The sequence below is a fragment of the Saccopteryx bilineata genome, chromosome 5 (assembly GCF_036850765.1).
Source record: "Saccopteryx bilineata isolate mSacBil1 chromosome 5, mSacBil1_pri_phased_curated, whole genome shotgun sequence".
Classification (NCBI taxonomy): domain Eukaryota; kingdom Metazoa; phylum Chordata; class Mammalia; order Chiroptera; family Emballonuridae; genus Saccopteryx; species Saccopteryx bilineata.
This window is the reverse complement of record NC_089494.1, coordinates 99,472,965-99,497,883: the sequence shown is the minus strand read 5'-3', so window position 1 is coordinate 99,497,883 and position 24,919 is coordinate 99,472,965. Positions and strand designations below refer to the sequence as shown.

Sequence of the window (24,919 nt, the reverse complement as noted above, 5' to 3'; positions counted from 1 at the left end):
CTTTCCCCCGAAATCATATTAAATATTACCTTTCTTTGGAATGGCCTTCAGTAAACATTTAGTTGTCTAAGTAATCTTCCTCTCATATCAGATACAACATATTTCCTACCTTTTATGTTGATGGAAATATTCTAATATTTTCTATAGCTGTGATCTGTGAATATGTGTTCAAGACCTTCTACTATCATATGGTTAACTCTTTTCATTTGGTTCACTGATAAGGGGACTACAAGTAAAGCATGCATAGTTTGGTTTGTGTGTTTTTCCTTTCACCTATTAATTCAGAAAAAAAGATCTCAATGTTGTATATTCAGCTTAGAAAATAATATATTTTTTTTAATAAATTCTTTTTTATTTATTCATTATTTTAGAGAGGAAAGAGAGTGAGAGAGAGGGAGAGAGAGAGAAATGGGGGAGGAGTAGGAAGCATCAACTCCCATATGCACCTTGACCAGACAAGTGCAGGGATTTGAACCCACAACCTCAGCATTTCAGGTTGACACTTTATCAACTGTGCCACCACAGGCCAGGAGAAAATAATCTTAAATTTTATTTTCCAATAGGTGGGAAAACCACAGGTCAGTATCATTCAATATTTGTGTCAAAATTAGATGCAATCAATTGTACATTCATTAAACTAATGGATGATTAGCTGGTGACTGTAATAGAGGAAATATAATTCATGGCAGAGTAATATTTGTAAGGGTAGAAAATCAGTTATTTACACATGAGATAGATTTTAGAGAAATAAATACAGATTGTCCAGGTAATAACTGATAGACATAACTATGTCACATATCTTTTGGAAATCATATATATTTCCTTCTGAGAGGGACTTTAGAAAATGATCTACTCCAGTACTATTGTTATTTGTCAGATGAGTAAGTTGAGACTCAAAAATGTAACAAGTATCTCAAGTTAAAATCTAAATTTTGTCATATTATAGCTGCATGGCTGTGGGTAAGTCATTTAATTATTCTAGAATGTACATTGCTTATTAAATTAAGGTGTTAAGTATGGCTTTATTCCATATTTATATTGAGATATCAGAATAAAAAATAATTAAAAAGAATTGATGCTTCTCATCTCTCTCCCTTCCTGTCTATCTGTCCCTATCTGTTCCTCTCTCTGTCTCTGTCTCTGTCACACACACACACACACACACACACGAAGTACAGAGGTCTCTCATCTATTGCGGGGGTTAGATTCCAGAACCCCCTGCAAAAAGCAAAAATCCATGAAGTAGCGACCTTATATTTATTTTATTATTTATATATATCTTAAGGCTCTCTCTATAAACCCTCCCTACACTCTTATAAACCTTTCCCCAAATATTGTTAACCTTTCCCACACTTATTTTGCTTATTTTACCGCAAAAATAATTAAAATAATAAATATATAAAAATACCTATATACCACAAAATCCCTCAATATAGCAGAAAATCCATGATACAAAATTAGATATATGCAATTTAAAAATCCACGATACAGTGGGACTGCAAAAAGTGAACCACAATATGGTGAGGAACTGTAAAGTTAAATAATTGCTCTCATTAGTATGACCTTAAATAATGTTTTCCGTTATTATTTTAAAATAATGCATAGGCTTAAATTTCTATGCAGTGTTTAATGACTTTGAAATTGGTGTTAAAATTCGTGGATCAGAGGTTCCAATCTTATCATCATGACATTTAGTTCACTATGATGGGTTTCTAGAAAAATGTACTCTGCTGCTCCCCAGTCTGATTCCAAATGAATACTGTTAGTGATCAGTGGGTCTTAGAAGAGAGAGAAAAAACAAACATAAAGTCTAGATTATATAACACAAATAATTATTATCATTAAAAGACTAAAAAAAGCTTTATATCTATTGGAAAAAAGCTAATTAATAGCTTAGCATTGCTATGAAAGATTATATACATTAAAAAATAAAGATCAAAATATGTAAAATTTATACATGTAAATAAATATATAATATACTAAAAATATATATCTTTATATTTTGTGTTTATAAAAGTACTTCTTAATCAAACATTTAAAAAATGTTTTGTTTTTTATTTATCCATTTTAGAGAAAAGAAAGAGAAAGAGAGAGAAGGGAGGAGGAGCAGGAAGCATCAACCCCCATATGCGCCTTGACCAGGCAAGCCCAGAGCTTCAAACCAGCAAACTCAGCATTATAGGTTGACGCTTTATCCACTGCACCACCACAAGTCAGGCCTTAACCAAACATTAAAAAAATTTGGTCCCTGACTTACAATAAACTTGGCTCACTACAGGACACTGATTGTATATCATCAATGTCTCCAAGCACAAAACTACAATAATTATCAAACTATTTTTACTGGAAATTTACATTGAAATTAATATAGGTTTATTTTTATCAACTACACAATTCAGACAAGTGAGAGTTGTAAATAATTTTTTTTGATATAGCAAATAATTTTTGTGTGGGAATATGCGTTTTAGAGAACACCTTGCCAACCATGATCAGAAACCCTGTGTCATCATGATCAACATCATCATCATCCTGTTAATGACAAGCAACTAGATAGTACTACGTGCCAAGCACTGTTAACACTAATAAACATATAGTTTTTATTCCTCATTAAAATTTATAATATAGAAAGTATAAAGAAGCTAAGAGGCTGGTCAGCAACAGGAAGAAAATTAAAACACAGGAATGTAACTCCATGATGTGTACCCTTTGTCACTTCATTAATAACAGATGAAATTGTACCTTAGGAACAATGGTTTTGCAAAGCAGACTCCTGTTTTAAAGATAAAGAAAGCTAAAAGTAGTCAAGACTCTTAGTCTGCCTTTCAGTCTGATAAAGAGGAAGTAGAATAAATGTGAGTAATGGAGGGCAGAATGGTCTACTGAATTTTCTGGCTGTGTCCAAAAACTGTTCTCACTGAAACTAAAGCTATTGTATAACATTGCGTTTGGGGAAGGACTGAAGAAACAGCGTTGATATATGTGGATTTTTACTCACAATTAATCTTTACTGAGTTTGATAGCAAATATTGCTTTCTTTACTACCAACTTATTGCTATCTACAACTGATAAAAATATGTTCCAGAATTCTAAGCAATGATATTCATGTAGCTCAACTCTTTATGGTAGAGACCACTGTAAAACGCAGTGAGGATTTTGAGATAGGTACCTCTGATTCGTTTCAGCTACAAAGCTTCAATTATATCCTACTGTGATAGCCCTTGACTTTTTAGTTGTATGGCAATGGGCCAGGTGATAAAAATAAGTATTTACCTGTAATTGTATTCCAAGGTTACTTCAAAATAGAAAATACACAATAAATTGACATGCCCTAAAACAAAAAGAAGATATTCTACAACCACAAATCTAAGCAAATGTTTTAGTTTATTTTTCTCAAAAGGAATAACCATGGTAATCAACAAGTCTATCATATATACCAGTAAACAATACTGTTCTGTTTTGGAGTTTTCCTAAAATATAGCTATCAAAAGTTAGAACAAATGGTTACACTATGGAGTTGATCTCTTGCCTGGAATACAGTATATTTCTCATACTGTTAAAAATGGAAGGATTCTCCCTGCATTTTTCGACAGTTTATTTTCTAACAAAAGCAAAGTGATGCTACTAAACTCATCTTGTGAAAAAACCTCATGTTCATTATACATTGTTAAATACTATAAAATATAAAATGTAGAAATTTGGGGTATTATTTGTTATTATTATAGAACAAAGTTAAATGCACTAAAACAAAAGCTTAATATCATGTTATTAAAATTAATTTATATGCAGGCATGAGTATAAATGAATAGAGAATTTTTTCCTATATAAAGACAATATTGAGAGGAATCGTTGAATACATTAATTATATTTTATAATCAGATGTTGTGATTAACAAATTACAATAAAACAAGGAAGTGGGACGGTATGAGTCTTCAAATATTCAGTGTTGTTTACTTACAATCAAGCCACTGTGTGCTTGCCTTTTTTCTCTGCCATGGATCCTTTTGTAAAAAATCCCTCCTGGATTAAACTGAGTACTCCAAATAATCATATCTCTTTGATAATATACATCCATCCCTGTTATCCTTGAATTATGTTCAACATGAGAAATTTGTTGATGATTGCCACTGTAGTTGAATGGATATATAAAACCCAGGATATCAGTGTCATTAGCAATGTAGAGAACTTGATCTTCAGAGCCTGGAGATTATTATAATAAAATACAAAAATAAGGTAAATTTCAACTTATGTAAAAGCAATAATTGTACTGTTAAATTATCTTGAATTATTATTCTTAAAACAGTTTTCTGCTCAATAAATGTCAACCTACTTTTTGCTGTTTTTTAATCTTCATGATTTATGTTTAATATACAGTTACCTAAACATTTCTAAGAGTTATTAATGTCAGTTTTCTTAGGGCAAAACTTACCTTACAACTACGGATTAAGTATTTGTAGTAGATATCCTTTGTATGAGGAGGGATTTTATTTTTGGTAAGTCACAATACATTATGTTCTAATGCTTTCTAAATATTCAGAGGCTATATTGTGTACTCATTAACATTTAAACTTTTCTGAGCATTTAGTGTATGCATCTGAGTGATCATTACCTTAGGCTAAGAAATAAAAAAATAAAATATGAAGGTTATTATTCTTCCAATATCCATGTATGTTAAAAATTATTTGATTTTTATTACACCAAAATATCAATATTTACTATATGAAAGTGTCATCATCACAATATTATCTAGAATCATGCTAAGTGGAACTATCTAGTCTGAAGCTTTGACACCTACAATAAAATACTAATGTCATGTGCATCCTGAGACAAGTGAAACCTTAAAATAAATCCTAAAAATATTAATTAAAATTTAATAAAACCATAAAGAAAGACTGAATGGCATATACAGTATCTGAAAATTTATAAAGTTAATTATGCAAGAGTCATAGTTAGCTCTATTGTTTTAGTAGCTCTCAATTACTGAAAGTATTCTATGTGGCAGGCACTGTGATAAGCCTTCCACAATTTTTCTCCTCTTCTTATGACAACCATGGAAAGTAGGTACTAGTAGTTTCATTTTACAAATGAGAAACTGATGCTCAGAATTAAATAACTTCCCCTGGCCACACAGTCAGCAAAGTATATATTAACACTATAGCTCATCCTTGATTCACTACATCTTGTCTTCATTTTGTAATAACTATCTTAACATTGTCCAATCAAACCCTGTAGCTACCAATATTTAAGTTATGCTGCTATTTAACAGAAACATATAGCATTAAAATCCATATCTAAAAAAATTCCAAATCCATAACTATCATTTGATTAAAAAAAGAAAAGACTAGCGTGCGGAGGACCCGGGTTCGATTCCCGGCCAGGGCACACAGGAGAAGCGCCCATTTGCTTCTCCACCCCTCCGCCGCGCTTTCCTCTCTGTCTCTCTCTTCCCCTCCCGCAGCCAAGGCTCCATTGGAGCAAAGATGGCCCGGGCGCTGGGGATGGCTCTGTGGCCTCCGCCTCAGGCGCTAGAGTGGCTCTGGTCGCAACATAGCGACACCCAGGATGGGCAGAGCATCGCCCCCTGGTGGGCAGAGCGTCGCCCCATGGTGGGCGTGCCGGGTGGATCCCGGTCGGGCGCATGCGGGAGTCTGTCTGACTGTCTCTCCCTGTTTCCAGCTTCAGAAAAATAAAAAAAAAATAAATAAAAATAAATAAATAAATAAATAAATAAATAAAAAAAAAGAAAAGACATTCTTAAGTGGAAGCAATCTGAATTTAAAACCATGATTTTGTTTTAAAATATTTTAAATTCTTACTAAAATTTTATACTCTTTATACTGTTAAACCTTAATCTGTTATTTTTATCTCAATAGTGTAATAATTTCTCAAAACACTGGGAGTGGACCATAAAGAAAGATAATTTTTTTATTCTACCATCTTTGCTTTTAACCTTTCATGCCTCCTGACAAATTGATTCAAATACAATGTAATTTTAACAGTAACCATATACATGTCATGTCTATCAAAAATCCCAAATTAAATAAAATAAGAGTAATAAATCAATTGGCCAAATAATTCAGCATTAAAAAGAGACTTATTTTATATTATCAGGCATAAAGCTATTGCTAAAATACAACATGAACCTTTTCTTCCCCCATACAAGATTTATAGAAAAATTATACTAGCATTTGAAATAATGGTTATAACCTTACCTTTCGCTATGCAGGTGCTGTTTCTTTCTTGAAAATTCTGGTCACATAGACATTTATATGATCCTTTCATATTTATACATTTGTGGGAACATGTACCAAAGACCAAACATTCATTAAGGTCTGAAAGGAAGAGTTCAAAATAGCATCATACCCCCAATTATTTATTTCATTTCTTCTACATTTCATAATGAGGTTTTCATTTTCTTATTTAGATCTTTTGTTATTCTTTTAAACCATTATCTGTGATTTGTATATATTTATAAGCAGTCATAATATTTCACAATAGTTTCACAATAATTTATCAGTTGTTTGTATGTTGCTCGTTAATCCACTTAACACATTGACACATCCATTTCGAACTCCCCTAGTCTTTTCATTTACTGAAATTAATAGTTCTTGAGGTTTCCTTTTAAGCCTGTTTCTAATTACTACCTATTTTTCCATACATATCATATACTGTTTCATTGTCCTATAATGTCTTTTTCCACTTTTATGCAAGGAATTGCTACTTATTTCTCAAGCTCTACCTATTGTGACGCCTTCCTTGGTCTCCATCGCTGTATTTTGTGACTATTGTTCCCATAGTTTCTGTACTCTGCTGTTTTTAATTTTTCTCTTAGAGCATTGTTCACACTATACTTCAGGTATGTTGTTATATATGCATATCTCCTACTTGACTGTCAGTCTCTTCAGTGCATCAATTATGATTTACTCATTGTTTTTATTGCCAGCATTTTACACAATACCTGGCAGAAAATGAAGTTATAGAGGTATCTCTAATCCACCTCTGGTTTCACATATATGAAGTGACTATGTAAAAAGAAGGGCTATGTGAAATAAACAAACAAAAACTGAATGCCTCTGTAAATAAATAAATATAAATCATAAGTAATATATTAACCAATCACAGGCAATTTCTGTGCTTCAGTACCTGCCTCTGAATTTAATGGTTTGAGGACAGCCAGGATTGAGATCTGGTAATTCTGGTAAATTATCTACTTTCTCTTTTCATTTTTATCATAGATATTTGCCCTAATTATATAAGAAATTTGTGATATAAGTCCTTCTCTTGAATTATAAAACTATAATCATAATGATAATAATTATTATTTTTTATCACTCAGCAGTGTTCTAAAGGCTCATGGCAGAGATAAGAACTTTCCCAATGACACTTGTAAATGACAATGCCAAGGTTTACATTCAGGATCTCTGATTCTGTTGTCCCTACTATGATGCTTTGCCCAAGGAGAACTTAAGGCTTCCCATGAGAATTCATTTCTATGTTTAAAATGTAGGGTAATGAGATAAATAAAAAAAATGTATTTATGTATTTCAAAGAATATTATATCATGTTATCAGCACTTAATCATCAAAGACTATTACAACAAATATTTTTTATTTGTTTGCCACCTGTGATTTTAAACAGTATATTATTTGATACTATGGTTTCCCTTTGATAAGAAATCAAAATAAGCAAAAATCTGCTTAATTTAATAAAACCTCAGTTCCCTCACATGGCCCTATAATGGCCAGGTTCACCATTTTCTCTTCGTCTCTACAATAATGCCTGTTTTAGAGCTTTGGAAGAAAACAAAGGAATCTCACTCATGTCCAAACTGCAACTGTTATTCTCTTTCTACTTCTCTTCTGTCATTCTCATTTTTTTTTTCTTTTACACACTCCAATCTAAGAATTTTTGGCTTTGACATCAAGTAATTTCTTAAGATATATATATATATATATATTTTTTTTTTTAGCTATATAAAAGAAGAGCACAAATTTAAATTATTTTTATTACAAATCAAGGTAATGTCTATCTCCTCCTTCATACCAAGTAAAAACTGCTTTTCCTTATGTTAAATCTTCATTTATTAGGCCCTGGCTGGTTGGTTCAGTGGTAGAGCATCCGCCCGACGTATGGAAGTCCCGGGTTCGATTGCTGGTCAGGGCACACTAGAAGTGCCCATCTGCTTCTCTACCCTTCCCCCTCTCTTTCCTATTTCTTTCTTCTTCTCCTGCAGCCAAGGCTCCATTGCAGCAAAGTTGGCCCAGGCTCTGTGGACGGCTCCATGGTCTCTCTCTCTGCCTCAGGCGCTAGAATGACTTGGGCTGCAATGGAGCTTTGCCCCAGATGGGCAGAGCATCGCCCCCTGGTGGGCATGTCGAATGGATCCCAGTCCGGCACATGCAGGTGTTTGACTGCCTCCCTGCTTTTTACTTTGAAAAAATAAATAAATAAAAACCTTCATTTATTAAATACAGATGCAAATATTATTGGAGTTCCAAAGTTACATTTTGCACTACAAAAGTTTCAGGGAATTCATAGCAATTTAAATCAGAGTGTAACTTGAGGTTATATAACTATGTATATATTTGAGCATAGAATTTCTAAATTTGTAAGTATATAGAGGAAACAGAGACATCCACAAGTAAATATGAGCTAATTAGGGTTATTTAAAATTAAATTTTTTTTCTTTAATTTTTATTTATTGATTTTAGAGAAACAGAGAGAGGAAGGGGAAGAGAAACACAGAACAGCATTATGTTCCTGTAGGTGCCTGCAACCTTTGCGCATCGGAAGGACGCTCCAACCAGACAAACTAATTGGCTGGGTGAAATTAAAAACTTGAGATTTTTTTGTGTGTTATTATACAAATGATAGTCCCTGGGAAACAAGAAATATTCTAGTCTTCAGAAATAATTTGCTTTCTTATTAAAATAAAGAAAACAGGTTGCCAATTTTTAGTGTTTCATGTTACTGGAGAAATAAAATTTCATGAATAATCCAAACAACTATGTAACTCAAAATGTACATAAATTTGTCATGGATACCCCTGTTCCCCTTTTGGCTGAGTATAACTAATTTATTTCAATAATTCCATTTTGACTGACATTATAAACCCCCACCCCCTTTTTTTAACTCAGGATTAACTTAAAGAGATAGTAGCAAACAAAGCTGGTATTTGAAAGCATTTTAAGACTTGAATTTATCGTGGGTACCTGGAGCTTGTTATGGATTATGTTAACCAGTGTTACCCCAATAAATTAAATTAAAATAAAAAGACTTGAATTCATCTTGTATAAGCCAGACATAGATGATTTATATTTGCTCTAATCATAATATCAATTTTAGTAAAGAGACATGCAGAAAATGCATATAATATTTTATGACTTTATAGATAAAACCCTAATTTAAATTATATTTACATATATCTTACTATGAGATTCTGCCTATAGGCTACATGCTCAATTTTCAAAAGATCTCAAGTAAGCTGACAGAGATCTACCAATAGAGATCTTGTCTGAATTTTAAAAGACACATCTTGGCAGTATATAAAGCATTGTATAATACACGGTGCTAGGGCAAAAGTCCACAATTCTCTAAAAGTGCATTGCCTGCTGCATTATTGCAAATGCCACAACTCAAGAGAAATGGCTCATCATAAACATGCTCTTTCATGAAGTGCCTCTAATTCTCCACTGGTTCCTGAAGCAGCAGTTTCATTACTTGCATTTCAAAACAGAATTCTAGCAATACTACTGACATTCTTGAAGGTTTGAGTCATCTACAGAAAAAACTTTGTAGCCTCAGTGATGGTTAGCTTAGTGGTACAAATAGGCTCTTGACCAGAGATTGTCTCTCTCATATCTTAACTGGTAACCTCTAGACACACATAATTTTGATAAAAATCAATCACACTGTCATTTCACCACTTAACATACTGGGGAGTCTTTTATAACTGAAAGATTTAAGAGCAAGCTGTTAAGTAAATGTACTATACCTTCACACTGTCTGCTTTTCATGTTTCTCTGAAATCCAGGCTTACAGCGACAGAAAACAGATGTTTTTATTTCATTACAATATGCATCATCTCCACATGGATTCATATTATCTTCACAGGTATATTCAGTGGGAGCTAGAATTTAAAAATATGATCAAAACTAAGGTAATTCTAATTCCTGAAGTGGGAGTTTACTTTTATTTATCTTAATTTAAATTATATTTATTTTACCATATCTATGTTACTCTTTTTGAATTTATAAAATTATGGTCTTTCTTTCCTATAATCCTCTTCTTGTAAAAGTATAGAAGCAAATAAAAACTGAGCTTATTTACATTAATATATTTTAAACCAAACTGCCTATAGCCATGTATTATAGCTGTTATCAAGCTATACTACATTTTAACAGGAAGGCAAGAATCAATGATTCTAATAAGCTCTTTTACAATATTATGATATATAAATGCTACATCCTTTTCTAAGGACCAAAACATCTCTTAGAAACTACTTAGAAATGTAGCCATTTATTGTTAAACTAAACTCAGTTTTCAGGAATGTGATCACGGGTACTTATATGTTACTTGAGCAGGTAGGCATAATCAGCAGTCCTTACACTTTTATAGCCAGGACACACATATGAGGATGGAGTATGTAAAATGGTCCAATGCTCATGGGTTGCAACACAAGTTAGGATGAACTTTGAGTTATATGTAATTCCCAGCATACTTGTTATAATTTCATTACTTTATCTCCCATTCAGGAAAAAACATTTTAGAATGCAATTAAGCGAGGGAACAATATTATAGGGACATAATTAAATTATCTCTATTTTACCTAAATATATCAAATTATTGAGACATATGAGATCTTTAATTATCAGAATTATAGCTAATTGTAATCCCCACTAATTCTTGAATATTCACAATAAATTGAAATATATAGGTGGAGTTATACTATGGATGAGAGGATGCATGTGGCCACAACCTGATGTACATTGCTTCATTAACTGGTGAGGAACAACTTAGATGCAAAAATAAGAAAAAGATAAAAGACTCAAAAGTAGGAAGGAAGTATTTTGTGACTTTATTAATTACCCTTAGTTTAGGGTTATAAGGTCAATACTTTTGAATATATGGAAAATCAAATAGCAAACATCATCTAAACACAAATTGCTTAACAGTCAAGGTCTAATAAGTCAAGGTCCATAGCGATCTAACTTAATAAAATAATAATAGTTTCCTTAAGAATAATTTGGCAATAAATTAATATTTAAAACATTAAGTAAATTGCTAAAACCTTTATCATTTAACAAATATTGTTTGTAAATTAAAAAAAGTATTAAAATTATATTTATAAACTAAATTATTAAGTGATAAAAATATCTTTCCTAACATCAAAGTCTGTATTTGGATATAGAGTTCTCATCTCCAACAAGGTGACTCATATCAAAATCAGCCATTGCTACCTCATTCTTTCTGATATTAATTTAAGTGATGTTTCAGTTTGCTTTGGGAAAAGCTTTAAAAAAATGGTATTACTTAAGCACATTGTGAAGAGCAATTTTTTTCTCACAATAGTAAAAAAAGATTGGTCATAATGAAGCAAAAATAGAACTTGTGTTTTATGGCATTTCTACAGAAAACAAACTCACCTATTCTGCAGCCTTGTTCATCTGAAACATCTCCACAGTCATCATGGTGGTCACACTGGAGGTCAATGGGTACGCATTTTTTATTACTGCAAGTAAACTCATCTTTTTTACAAGGCCTTGCTTTATATGTGAGCTTACCTACAGAGTCATTAAGAATGATTAGATTTTCATCAAAACAAAACAAATTTATTGAACACATAACAAGTTCAATTTTTACTAAATGCTGTAAAAAGAAATGAGTCTACAATCCTTTATTTGAAGCTCTTGGGGCCAAATAAAAAATTATAAACTTTTTGGATTCTTAGAAAATAATAGTATCTTTACCTTATAGTAAATACCACCTTATTTTCACAGAAAAATGTGTGACTATAACCTAAATGGGATTTTTTTAAGTAATATAAACTGCCTCAGACCAGTTTATGTCTGTTATTTGCACCAATTTTGCCAAATGCTTTAATAAAGCCTTTGACTTAAGGGTTCTTTTCATTTCAGAATTGTGAAAAAAGGATTGTGTACACATACATACAATATATATAGCCCCATTCTAACCCAAGGAGTATTTAACAAAGAACACTTTTAAATCACTGTTACTTCTCTTATGCAGCATTTTCTTTAATAAAGTTTTTATAAAGACAATTAGGGACTAGTGAAAACTCTGGGTAAAGTTTCACAGCTCTACTGGGTAAAGCAAATGTTAGTGAATTATTTTCATAGCCTGTCAGAAGGTCAAGTGTCTGAAAAAATACCCTCAGACTTACTAACACATAGGATTTTTTTTTAATTTCTGAGGTTTAAAACCATTATCTTCCAGCTGTCACTGAATCAATCATTTCACATTAATTGGATTTACCACTGCACTGATCTTCATCTGAGCTGTCTCCACAGTCATCAATCCCATTGCACATTTGTTCCGGCTGCAGGCATATTCTGTTGTTCCTGCATCTGTGAGGTCTTGTGTGTGGGCAAAGAAATTTGACTGAAAAAAAAGAAAAACCAATGCAGCTCCTTGGTGTACAGTGACTTTTGAAGAACCATCCCTCTTTTGTCTTTTCTTTCTTTCAAACCCGTAATTTAGCTTTTTTGAGTATCTATTATTGTGGAAATTGCCTACATGTAGATACTAGAAAAATGTGTGATAACAGAAGTTGATGATTCTAGTTATTTATATTAACTACTGAAAAGACTGCAAAGCTGAAACATTGAATGAAATAAGAAAAAGAGTCAAATTTCATGGTCTTATTTCCAGATGCTTTATCTTAGCCGCCTTCAGTTGGTGTATCAAATTAATTTATGCCTACAGTTCATACAACATGGCAAGACACTTAGCTATCTGAAAGAGCAATTTCACACCAAACGGAGATTCAGCAAGCAGATGGTACAGGCCCCAAACTGAAAATAGGCCATTCAGTGAAATAAATATTTCAACAATACTATAGCTGGGTTTCTTACTCTTTGTCTCTCTAAAAAATGTGTAGCTATATATTTGAGGCACATAAGGTTATTTTAGTATACTCATTTTGTGTGTGTGTGTGTGTATGTGTGTGTGTGTGTGTGTGTGAAAGAGAGAGATACAGAGAGAGATAGACAGATACAGAGACAGAAAGAGACTTAAAGAGATACCAGTGGAAGCCAAGGAGTTCTACACTGATCCTCGTTATCGCTCTCATCAACAGACTTCCACGCCTAAAGTGAGAAATACCTAAAATGACTCTTTAGCCTCACAATTAGAATACTAATCTCCTCTTGGTACCCTCATGTTCTCATGTATTTTCTACTTAGATATTTTCATTCATTCTCATAGATCAGCTTGACTCTATACTCTTAAGACTTTCAATTCACTATCTAATATTAAATTCAACAAGTTCAAATTTAGTAAGTTCAAAACCCAGTGTCCTATCATCGTTCCTGAACTTCCTTTACCCCACACATAAGATCTGTCTTATTTCCACAGTTCTATTGGTGGCACATTATAGCCACATGTCTGGGATTATTCTAAATGGCTTTTCATACTGACCTTCAACTGTGATTAGTCTACAAATTCAGATGATGTGTCCCCAAATTGCCCTCTTCCTTCCATGCCTACCAGGTACAATCACAATAGCTCAATACTTTATTTTCTCTTACAGAGCTGACTATAGAAGAATCCTAAACGTCTCATATTTACTGTCCAACCTAAGAATTTCCAAAAGCCACCAGAACAATCTACCTAATGCATTTATCTGATTTTCTCTCCTTTAGTTACTCATCACTTTCCAAATAAAATCTGAGATACTGTACATGACATATGAGACTTACTATTACATTGTCCATGCTACTCCTACAAACTCATCCCTGTTGCTCTAAATCTTTTAGCAATGTCACTTAATTAGCTCTTTAAATATGTCATACTCCTTTTCGCTGACCCTCTTGCTTTAATTGAAATTTAGTTTTTACTCCATGAACAGTTCTTCCTCTTTGGGTCTTTTAAGAATGTTTCTACCCTGGCCGGTTGGCTCAATGGTAGAGCGTCGGCCTGGCGTGCAGGAGTCCCGGGTTCGATTTCCGGCCGGGGCACACAGGAGAAGCGCCCATCTGCTTCTCCATCCCTCCCCCTCTCCTTCCTCTCTGTCTCTCTCTTCCCCTCCCACAGCCGAGGCTCCATTGGAGCAAAAAAATGGCCCGGGCGCTGGGGATGGCTCCTTGGCCTCTGCCCCAGGCGCTAGAGTGGCTCTGGTCACGACAGAGCTATGCCCCGGATGGGCAGAGCATCGCCCCCTGGTGGGCGTGCCGGGTGGATCCCGGTCGGGTGCATACGGGAGTCTGTCTGACTGCCTCCCCGTTTCCAGCTTCAGAAAAATACAAAAAAAAAAAAAAAAAAAAAAAAAAAAAAAGAATATTTCTTAAATTGCTTAAACCTCCTATTATCTCTTGTTTGAAGATATCCCCGTTTCCTAGTACAGCTTAGAGAGCTTTGCTACCATATCTTCATGTCCTGCATTTAAAAATAAACTAAAACAAAAAACTGCTATTTTGAGGGTCAAACATTTGATTATACCTCTTTCCTATTGCTATTTTCTCATCAACTACATAAATACCACTTTTTTGTCTTTACTTCTCTCTCTGTTGACTTTAGCTTGCATGTTTCATCTCTTAATATACTCATTTCACAAGTATTTATTGGTAAACTATTATAATTGAACACTGTTCTAAGCACTGATTTAGAAACTTGCTTTTGTCCAAATAATCTGAGTTTTCTGACCCTTTTTTATTTTTCATCTTAGTTATCTAAAAAAACTCCACAAACTTAGTTGAATAAACCATCTGGTATCTCAATGTCTGCATCCAGGAAGTTCAGGAATGTTGCAGATGATCATGTCACAAGGCCAACTAGTACCACAGATATGAATATGTATCAATGCCAGATGGGCCCTGGTACTACTTAAAAATCCTATACGTACATCTAGCTATGCCACTCTCTTACACTTTGCAATAATAATTCAAATGTGCATTCTTTTCAAACCTCTCTACAACATCAAACTTCCACATTCTATACATGCTATATGCTTCTTACTGCATGCATAAAAATGTAGATAGAAAATTGGTTAAATCTGATTAAATGAGTTACACATTTACCAGCATGACAGAAAGTTTATCAACTCATTCAACTCATTATAACATTTTTTAATGTTAATGAAAAAGGTCCAAAACTTCTTCACCTGTTGTGCAACCTTTTATCCCAACCCTCCTTCAGAAACCACTCCATTCTTTTTTTTTTTTTTTTGACAGAGAGAGAGAAAGGGAGACAGATAGGGAAAGACAGACAGAAAGGGAGGGAGATGAGAAACATCAATTCTTTGTTGTGGTTCTTTAGTTGTTCATTGATTGATTTCTCATATGTGCCTTGGCCAGGGAGGGGGGCTACAGCAGACCAAGTGCCCCTTGCTTGAGCCAGTGACCTTAGGCTCAAGCTGGTGAGCCTTGCTCAAACCAGATTACCCCATGCTCAAGCTGGCGACCTCAGGGTCTTGAACCTGGGTCCTCCACATCCCAGTCCGATGCTCCATCCACTGCGCCACTGCCTGGTCAGGCAGAAACCACTCCATTCTTGAGACATTTTATTACCTTGGTATTTATTTGGGAACATTTTTTAATTATTTATTTATTTATTTTGCTAATTCTTTATTGTCACATATCTGAGTCTTTCTGGATGCTCATATTTATTTAAATATTTTATATTCCTTAACATTTTATTTTAATCCTCTTCTTCTCTGATGCTTTATTCCCACTTAGCTTAAATCTCACAAATTTCATATTTATTATCACATTGTATGTTAACTCTTATATCTTTAGACCAGCTCTTTAAGTTCTAGAACCTAATATCTAGCACCTATTTGTTATCTCTATTGAGTATCTTCTCAAATGTGTTTCAAACCAGGCTTTTAATCTTACTTGTAATACTATTCCTCTTCTTATGTTCCCCTTTTATTCAAATGTAAAAGCAAAAACACTCTATAAATTATACTTGCTCCCTCTATATACTGTTCTATTGAATCTAATTCATTTTAAATTACCTTCAAATCTGTGTATACTTTGCCATCATGTGCTGCCACTGTCTGAATTTAAGTTAACTTCTTTTAGGGTAAATCTAAGTATCCCTACCAAGACTCACAGGTTCCAAGTATCTCTTGTCTCTTCAGTTTCACCCTAAATCAGTATCTCCTTTGCTTTGCGCTCTCCAGACAAATAGCTCTTTCAATTCCTCCAGCAAGTATGCTCCGGTTTGCTCTGCCTCAGGGCCCTCCCCATCCGCCTCCTTTGCTCACTGAACTGTGTCACCCACCCCGCCCCATTCTTTCTACCAACTCAGCAGCTATGTACCTCAGACTCATATTCAAATGATATTTCACATAACTAAAGATGGAATAAAATTCCCCTCGTCTATATTTTCATAATTTACGACACTTTTTCTTCAATGCATTTGTTACAGTTTGTACCTATCTATTTTTGTGATCATCAGTATCACTCTTCCACTGGATTCTCAACTAGGTGAAGTCAGGGTCCACATCTCTTTCTCTCATCATTTTATCACTCAAACTAACTACAATCTCTAGCTTAGCAAATATTTATTAAATTAATAAATAACATTTGTACACACTTTTCACTATTCCTATGGTGCCTTTTAGTATAGACCTTCAAAACAGTAGCTTTCTGAATTTCCTTTTAGGCAGAACTCATCGTATTCGCACTGCCTTATCTGTACCTTTTACTTCACTCTACCATTATCTGAAACTCAATGTACTTAAAATATTATTTATCTAACCAGAATAATAATTCCTTGTCAAAAGAACCACGTGCTGTTCATTTTTTTAAATCTCAGTAACTTAGTACCATTTCCAGTACATAACAGTTTGATTCAATGTTGATACCAACAACTCAGGAGAGTGCTAAAATATTCAGATAATCGAGCTCGATGCATTTTACAAGTTTTCCAGCACTTGTGTGGTATGTCACTAAAAACTATTTTCTGGTCCTGGAGGTGATTCTGGGAAGGTGTGATTCTGAAGCCCTTCATGGTTAATTAGTTACCAAACATTTCCTTTACACCCACTGTATTTGTGCTAAAATAAAATAGAGAATATATATATATATATATATATATATATATATATATATATACACACACACACACACACAACACACATTGTTTATAAACATAATAGGTTTTGGTTTGATTTTGGTATATAAACTCATTTATTTATGTATTATGAATCAGAAACAATATAGTTCCCAGGGATTCTATGAAGCCCACTTGGTAAGATTATGTAAAGAATTAAAATTTAGTTATATCTCTCATTAATGTATCTAAAGAGAACACTCTCCAATGACTGTCTTTTTCGAGTTTTAAATTCTTTAAAAATAATGTTGCCTACTTATTTTGGATTTTTTATTCAACCGTGACCTTAGTAGTCAATGCTTTCACTTAACAAAAAATACTAGTTTCATTTGACACCGCAAATAAAAAAAGGAATTAAGTACATACACTTGTGCTATGTATTCCTTAACTCACCTGATGTGCTATTAAGTTATATTTAAACTAGTAGTTTCTTTAAATTAGAAGTTACATTAACTTTCTTGCTGATATGAGATACAAAGAATGAGAAGAGGGGCTAGAAATGTTTATTAAATATAAGAAACCTCTTATTTAAAACACCTAAAACTGTACATTTATAGTTTTTAGTTTTCTAAGAAGATTTCTGACAAATAACAGTCAAGAGAAACTTGAATTTGAAGAATCACTAATTTTTTTAAGATTTTCAGACTTAAATATTAAATAGTTTGTATTTAATTTATCTGCCTAATTGTATTATATATCTCTATATAGATACAAATAGATATATAGATAGATACAGATGATATAGATATAGATATAGATATAGATAGATATAGATGTGCTTGTAGATATAGATCTCCCTTCTCTCAACCACCTCAGCCTCAGTAGCAGGTGATGTGTGGAACTACACAATTTTATCAGTAACATTTTTCCATGTGCTTATCTGTCAAGAAAAAATTGTTTTAGACTAAAATACCTGTTTGATATGAAGCCGAAGCCCTTATATGAACTTGACTCAATTCAAAAAGGTCATTTACTCAAAATTCTCTCAGAAAGACCATAATCTATCTTTACAACAGTGTTGACATGAGAAAGTTCAGATTTAGGTGGGCTCCGTCTGTCTCAAGACATCAACTTTGAATACGGTAATCCCTTGTAACCTGAACCAGAGCTGTATCTGTGGTTGTCCTTGATCTGCCTAACCCCAGGACGGTAGGATCTGTGGTTCATTTCACCACGCATGTCACTGACCACACCGGTGCATTCTATCAGGAGACGGAGAACAATCGAGAGCCATGGAAAATGCCGTACCGCACATATCAGGGGCTTCGTCAGAGTTGTCTCCGCAGTCGTCTTCTCCATTGCACACCCAGACATGGAGTTTGCAAAGGGAATTATTGCAAAGGAACTCATCTGCTCTACATATATTTCCTCCTTTATTAAACAGAGAGAGAGAGAGAACTAGAAATAGTATCATTAAAGCCAGCCAGCATGGTGTATATTCTTCTAATTCTTAGCACAGAGTCTAGTTTCTCAGTTCTTTACTTTTTTTTTATTCTATATAATACTGGGTGTCCAAACTATTTCTAAAACAGTATTCGTGGTTTACTTTTCAAAACAATCTGATATGATTGATCCTCATGTATATTTTCTTTAAATAATACCAATAAAATGGTAAAAGTTTTATCAAATCTAAATTATCTTCTATTTCACAAGTTTTATGTCCCTGAGTGTAATGAAAGTTAGATTTTAAATGGTATTAATTTTTATTAACAATTCGGTTTTTCTGGAAAGAAATGAAACACAAAAAATTAGATAATTTAGCTGTATCTAGAAACTGACAAACTTTATTACTGAAAACAATGAACCAGTAAAAATATTTCATAGTCATAGAAAAATAATTTTATGGCAGAAATAAGAAATGGCAATGTGATGAAATATTAGAATTATCCTTATAAGAATTGTACCATAGAGTACCCTTTTTTATTTTTAAGTGTTTGCATTTTTCTGTATTCTTCTGAAATTAAATAGAAAGCATCAAGAACACAGGGATATTCTAATCTAAAATTAAGTACATTTACCACATACACAGGTCCTAGAACACATATAAATTTTGGTCGTATGTCTGTGTATGTAGCAACATATAGTGGAAACCGCAATGTTTGGAAAGTTTGGAACTTGCTTTATTTTACTTTAGACATATCTATTTATTTCTTGGTCATCCATGTCTCCATATGTTACAAAAGAGGTATTGTTGAAGTAAAGTATAAGGCCATATTTGCAAGCTAAAGGTGGGGAAATAAAACACAGATGATGGGAACTTAAAAATAAGATTAATAAGATTTCTCTCAAAGAGTTACTTTACCTACTTAAACCCCATACATAAGATAGGAAACATGGCTTATACATTGGTTAGATTTGATGATTGAAGTTATTAATATATTTTAAAAAGTATAGGTTCATTAAAACATGGGGCTAGGAAATAATAGTTCTTATCTTTGCAAACTCAGAAAAGACCTAAGAAGATGTGGACGCAATTCAGAATGAATAATTAGCCTTGTCCTGTGAGTGTCAAATAGCTCTTGTTCGGAGTTTTGACTTGCACACAAATCTTGAATAATTCACTTCCAGTTGCAAAGATTTAATTGAGGAAATGACAGAATCAAATCTGAATTTTAGAATGATAACTCTAACTACAGTTTGGCGAACTTGGAAACCAACATGATGAGGTTATAGTCATAACTGAAGAAAAAGAAAATGAAGAGAGGTTGCACCAATTCAGAAAAAAAAATAATAATAATGATGATGGTAACCTGACTTGGAGTAGCTATATATGGGAGATCTTCAGAAGGTAGAGTCTGATAACTGAATAGATGCAGAGCAGTAAAAGAGAATGAGCAGTCATAATAAATTTTTGGTGTATTTGACAATTTGGTGAATTATGATGCTGTTTAGTAGATAAAGAAACACAGCAGGAAGAGCAGGCCTAGTAGAAATAATGGCAATTCGCTCAAGGTACTTGTAAGACAACTATGTGTCAATATTTAGCAGGCTAGTAGATAAACGTGTCCAAAATATAACACAGGTTTCTGAGCTGCAAAAGGTACAGCTGAGAATGACCAATGTTATTATTATTTGAAAATTAGAAAAGACCAAAGCAGTAATTATGATTTAAAGACTGGATGAATACAAAAGAGTATATTTAGCCAGAGTGGTTGGAGAAATACCTAAAATGAGTTCCAACAGGAAGGTTATAGGAGGCACATTTAAATATTGCTAAGCGAGTGGGTTTAGTGAAGTGGTGGTGGTTTTAGTGAAATGTTTGCTATTGAATATTATCAGATGAAGAAACTAGTAGTGGAGCTATCTTTTCCCAGGAGTCTGGCCTTAAAGGCAGAGGTGAATTAAGGTTGGTTGAGGCCCCGGGCACAGAAGAAAATATTGGGCCCCTTAAAAAAAGAGAGAGAGAGGGAAAATAAAAATACATGTTAACAATATTTTTTGTGTGTGTGACAGAGACAGAGAGAGACAGAGAGACAGGAAGGGAGAGAGATGAGAAGCATCAATTTTTTGTTGTGGCATCTTAGTTGCTCATTGTTTGCTTTCTCATATGTGCTGTGACCAGGGGACTTCAACAGACTGAGTAACCCCTTGCTCAAGCCAGCACCTTGGGCTCAAGCTGGTGAGCCTAGCTCAAACCAGATGAGCTTGCCTTTAAGCTGGCAACCTCGAGGTTTCGAATCTGCATCCTCCAAATCCCAGTCTGGTGCTCTATCCACTGTGCTACCGCCTGGTCAGGCTTAACCATATTTTTAATTAATGTTAAAATTGAACATGTGAAACCAAACTTGGTATCATCAGAAAAAAGTGTAAAGTTGGGGTTTTGAGGGTCCTTTCAGAAGTTGGGGCCCCAGGTACATGACCGATGCACCCACCATTAAATCTGCCTTTGCTTAAAGGGGAAGAAGAAAAGAGAAAAGTTGGGGAGAAGGGCACTTTGTTACTTTTATGAAGAAAATCAGATATCTAAACATTTAAATTCTTTCGAGGATTAATCCAGAAGACAAGATAAAGTTAAGGTTATAGGAAAATGGGAATTCATATAATGAGTTATTTGAGAATCCAGAAAATGTAAAGAATTTGAAATCTACAGCAAAATAAAAAGATTATCTTTAGACTGAAGCTGAGATAGTCTTCCATTTTGATACAGAGGGAAGAGACATGGCTAGGCATAGCTGTAGGTAGCTTTGTTAATTTAGTGGTCAGATGTTGAAAAAAACTCATGATTTATTGCTATGAAGGAAAAAGTAAGAAAATCAACTTATTAAAAATCTGATATGAGTAATAGTATAGAGAGGTGATTAAAGAAATGTAGACAGATTGCTTAGAATCTTGACTGATAGTTGAAGTTGAGACCAAGAATTTATAGTGATCTGAATCAGAACAATTTTAAGACTTTCTGGAAAACTCTTACCAGCAATGTTACAACTTACACTGGCATTTTTAAGAACTAACAAATTCTAAGATACAGATAAAGGCAGATCTTTGTGGGGAATGCAAGGTGAGTAACCACATGAGACCTCTAACAGCACAATATCTAGTCTTGAAGTGCCCCTATTTTTTCAAACTTCTGCAATTTTTAGCTCTAAAATGCCTTAACTCTAAAATTAATCCCAATTGCTAAAACTCAAGCAATAAAATATATTACCATTTAACAATTCTTTGTCAGAAAACAATAAAAAAGATAAAATGTACATTTAGTTCTAAAGAAACAAGATATGAATGTTGGCTTAATTCAGTATCAAAATTCATACAATTTAAAAAAGAGTTGTATTCTTTCAGAATCAAGATTCTAGTGATCAAAGCTCAGCAAAATTTGGGAGCTGGACATTCTCTGATTATTTAGGAAACTCTATTTGTAGCACATCAGTAATGTTGAAAGGGAAAACAAATGAGTTCATTAGGTATTATATTAGATAACAATGTAATTTTCCCCATGAGTTTGTTAGATGTGCCACTATTTTATTAAGAGAAATAAAAATGAAATAATAATTATAACAGAAAGACAAAGGTTTTATGATAACTAAAGGCTTCCTATTGTACTATAAAGAATTTGCCCTTCAAAAAATGCACCATGGATGCTTATTTTAAAATAGCATGAAGCACACAAAAACAACAAAAAAGATATAATTTTAAAAAGATTAGCTGAGCCTGACCAGGCAGTGGCACAGTGTATAGAGTGTCGGACTGGGATGCGGAGGACCCAGCTTGAGCGTGGGCTTATCTGGTTTGAGCAAAGCTCACCAGCTTGAACCCAAGGTCGCTGGCTTGAGCAAGGGGTTACTCAGTCTGCTGAAGGCCCACGGTCAAGGCACATATGAGAAAGCAATCAATGAACAACTAAGGTGTCGCAACACGTATCAAGAAACTAATAATTAATGCTTCTCATCTCTCTGTTCCTGTCTGTCTGTCCCTATCTATCCCTCTCTCTGACTCTCTCAAAAAAGATTAGCTGAATTAAAATCTGTTTTCTTTCTTTTTTCTTTTTTTTGTATTTTTCCAAAATTAGAAGTGGGGAGGCAGTCAGGCACCTGCATATACCCAACCGGGACCCACCCGGCATGCCCACCAGGGGGCAATGCTCTGCTCATTTGGGGCATTGCTCCATTGTGGCCAGAGCCATTCTAGCATCTGAGGCAGAGGCCATAAAGCTGTCCTCAGCGCCTGGGCCAACTTTGTTCCAATGGAGCCTTTGGCTGTGGGAAGGGAAGAGAGAAATAGAGAGAAAGGAAAGGGGGAAGGGTGGAGAAGCAGATGGGCGCTTCTCCTGTGCGCCATGGCCACATGCCAGGCCGACGTTCTACTGCTGAGCCAACCAGCCAGGGCCAAAATATCAGTTTTCTAGTCAGGTTCTTAACCACCTCTACAAGAGGTTATTAGAACATTGAAAGTATACCTTAATTAACAATAACCTATATCTAAATACAAGTGACTCCTTTGCAGGTTCATAAAATCTGGACAAAGGCATTACTATAGAAAATAAGCATCTAGATTTCTCATCTCAATTTGCACTTACCGAAACATTAATATGTGATAATATTTTATAATTTGCCTTTATAATGTTAAGTAGCTTACACACTTTTAAGCTAATGATTACTAAAGAGAATAATGTTTTCTACCAAAATTACTATAAGTAAAGTTGGGGGCTCAAGCCAAAATAAATACCAAGTTTCTTAAGCCAATGTGTTTTGCCTTTACAAATATAAATGTGTCTAATTCCACAGTGTTTTAGGTTATAGTCTTTTTAAAGTAAACTAGTAAAACTGATCCGCTTGGAAAATGTTCCATGCTTATCCAGCCCCCAACACTCAGCCCCTGCTAGCACACAGGTCCAGATTTGAGAGGAATGAAAGTGAAGTTTAACAGCAGAGGTGTTTATTCCATTTCTGCAATGCCTTGGTATGCATTTATCCAATAGTTAAACCACTTCCTGGAAGTAAATTAAATATTAGCAATCTGGACTTGGTCATGCCCTACAGAATTAAATACTTTATCATAATCCATACAGAAGCAAATACTTTATCCACCAAGATGCTTTATTGGAATTTAATTATCTAACAGCAAAAACAAAAACAAACAAACAAAAAATTAAAGGCATGAGTATGAAGGGGAGGAAGACTTTGACACATTTCTAAATGATTAATTTAAGATCCTCAACCCTTAAACATTTCATAGACTCATTTTAAATCTGATAGATACCACATATTTCAAATACTATAATATTCAACTTTTTTACATTAATATTTCCATTTTTTAACCTGGGTTCTTTTGTTCAAACAATTTTTATGAAATCCAATATTTAAAAAAAATAGATAAATCCTAATTAGCTTGCCTCCTTCTCAATCCCCAACACCACCACCCCCCCAATTCACTGCTGATATTCCTACAGTTCATGGAAAATTTTCACTCAGTTGGGTTTGATAGCATGACAAAATTAGCACAGAAAGATTCATGGAGATAAGAAAAGAAAACTAGAATCTCCTGATTCTCATTTCAGAGTGATGCCATCACGCGCTCCATTTTTAAAGTAAATAGTTGAAGGTTTCTTAGAAGCCTTGGAAAACTTTTTATTATGCTTAATATTCAAACCGAGTTTTAATTCTACAGTATAAATCTTCAATTACTGTGGTTCCTAACCAGCTAAACTGTCCCTCCTCACTTCTGTGACTTTGTGCATAATGATATCACTTCCTGAAATGTATGTCCTTGTTCTGTTTGCACATGTAATTGTTGGCATCAAGAAACTCACATTTCCACAAGGGAAACAGTCATATAATACAGAAATAATTATATTAGAAGGAGAACTGTAACAGGAATGCAGTTAAAGAATATATGGGTAACTCTAAAAAAAGACTCACTGGGTTGAAGACAGTAGTGATTGAGATGGACGTGAAAGGGAAGATACAGTTTTCACTGGCAGAGGTATTCAGACGGCAGAGGTAGGAGAAGAATCAGGAAAGCTGCTGAGAAGCATGCAGGATATGGCTAGAATATTACCAGTTTAGCAAAATTTAATATTTCCAGTTTGGCCTGACCAGGCGGTGGCTCAGTGGATAGAGCACCGGACTGGGATGTGGAAGGACCCAGGTTCGAGACCCCGAGGTCGCCAGCTTGAGTGCAGGCTCAT

At 34.1% G+C, this 24,919-nt stretch overlaps 1 protein-coding gene across 1 annotated transcript in view; it reads right to left on the bottom strand.

The window, feature by feature from the left end:
* Positions 1 to 24,919, bottom strand: part of LRP1B (LDL receptor related protein 1B) — a 2,131,860-nt gene that overhangs the window by 106,124 nt on the left and 2,000,817 nt on the right. Inside the window, exons 72-77 of the mRNA XM_066281034.1 lie at positions 18,544 to 18,666; positions 12,493 to 12,618; positions 11,643 to 11,780; positions 9,992 to 10,126; positions 6,210 to 6,329; positions 3,956 to 4,197 (exon numbers count right to left, since the gene is read on the bottom strand). Of these exons, the coding sequence (XP_066137131.1) occupies positions 3,956 to 4,197; positions 6,210 to 6,329; positions 9,992 to 10,126; positions 11,643 to 11,780; positions 12,493 to 12,618; positions 18,544 to 18,666 (884 nt within the window). The remainder of the gene's footprint in view (positions 1 to 3,955; positions 4,198 to 6,209; positions 6,330 to 9,991; positions 10,127 to 11,642; positions 11,781 to 12,492; positions 12,619 to 18,543; positions 18,667 to 24,919) is intronic.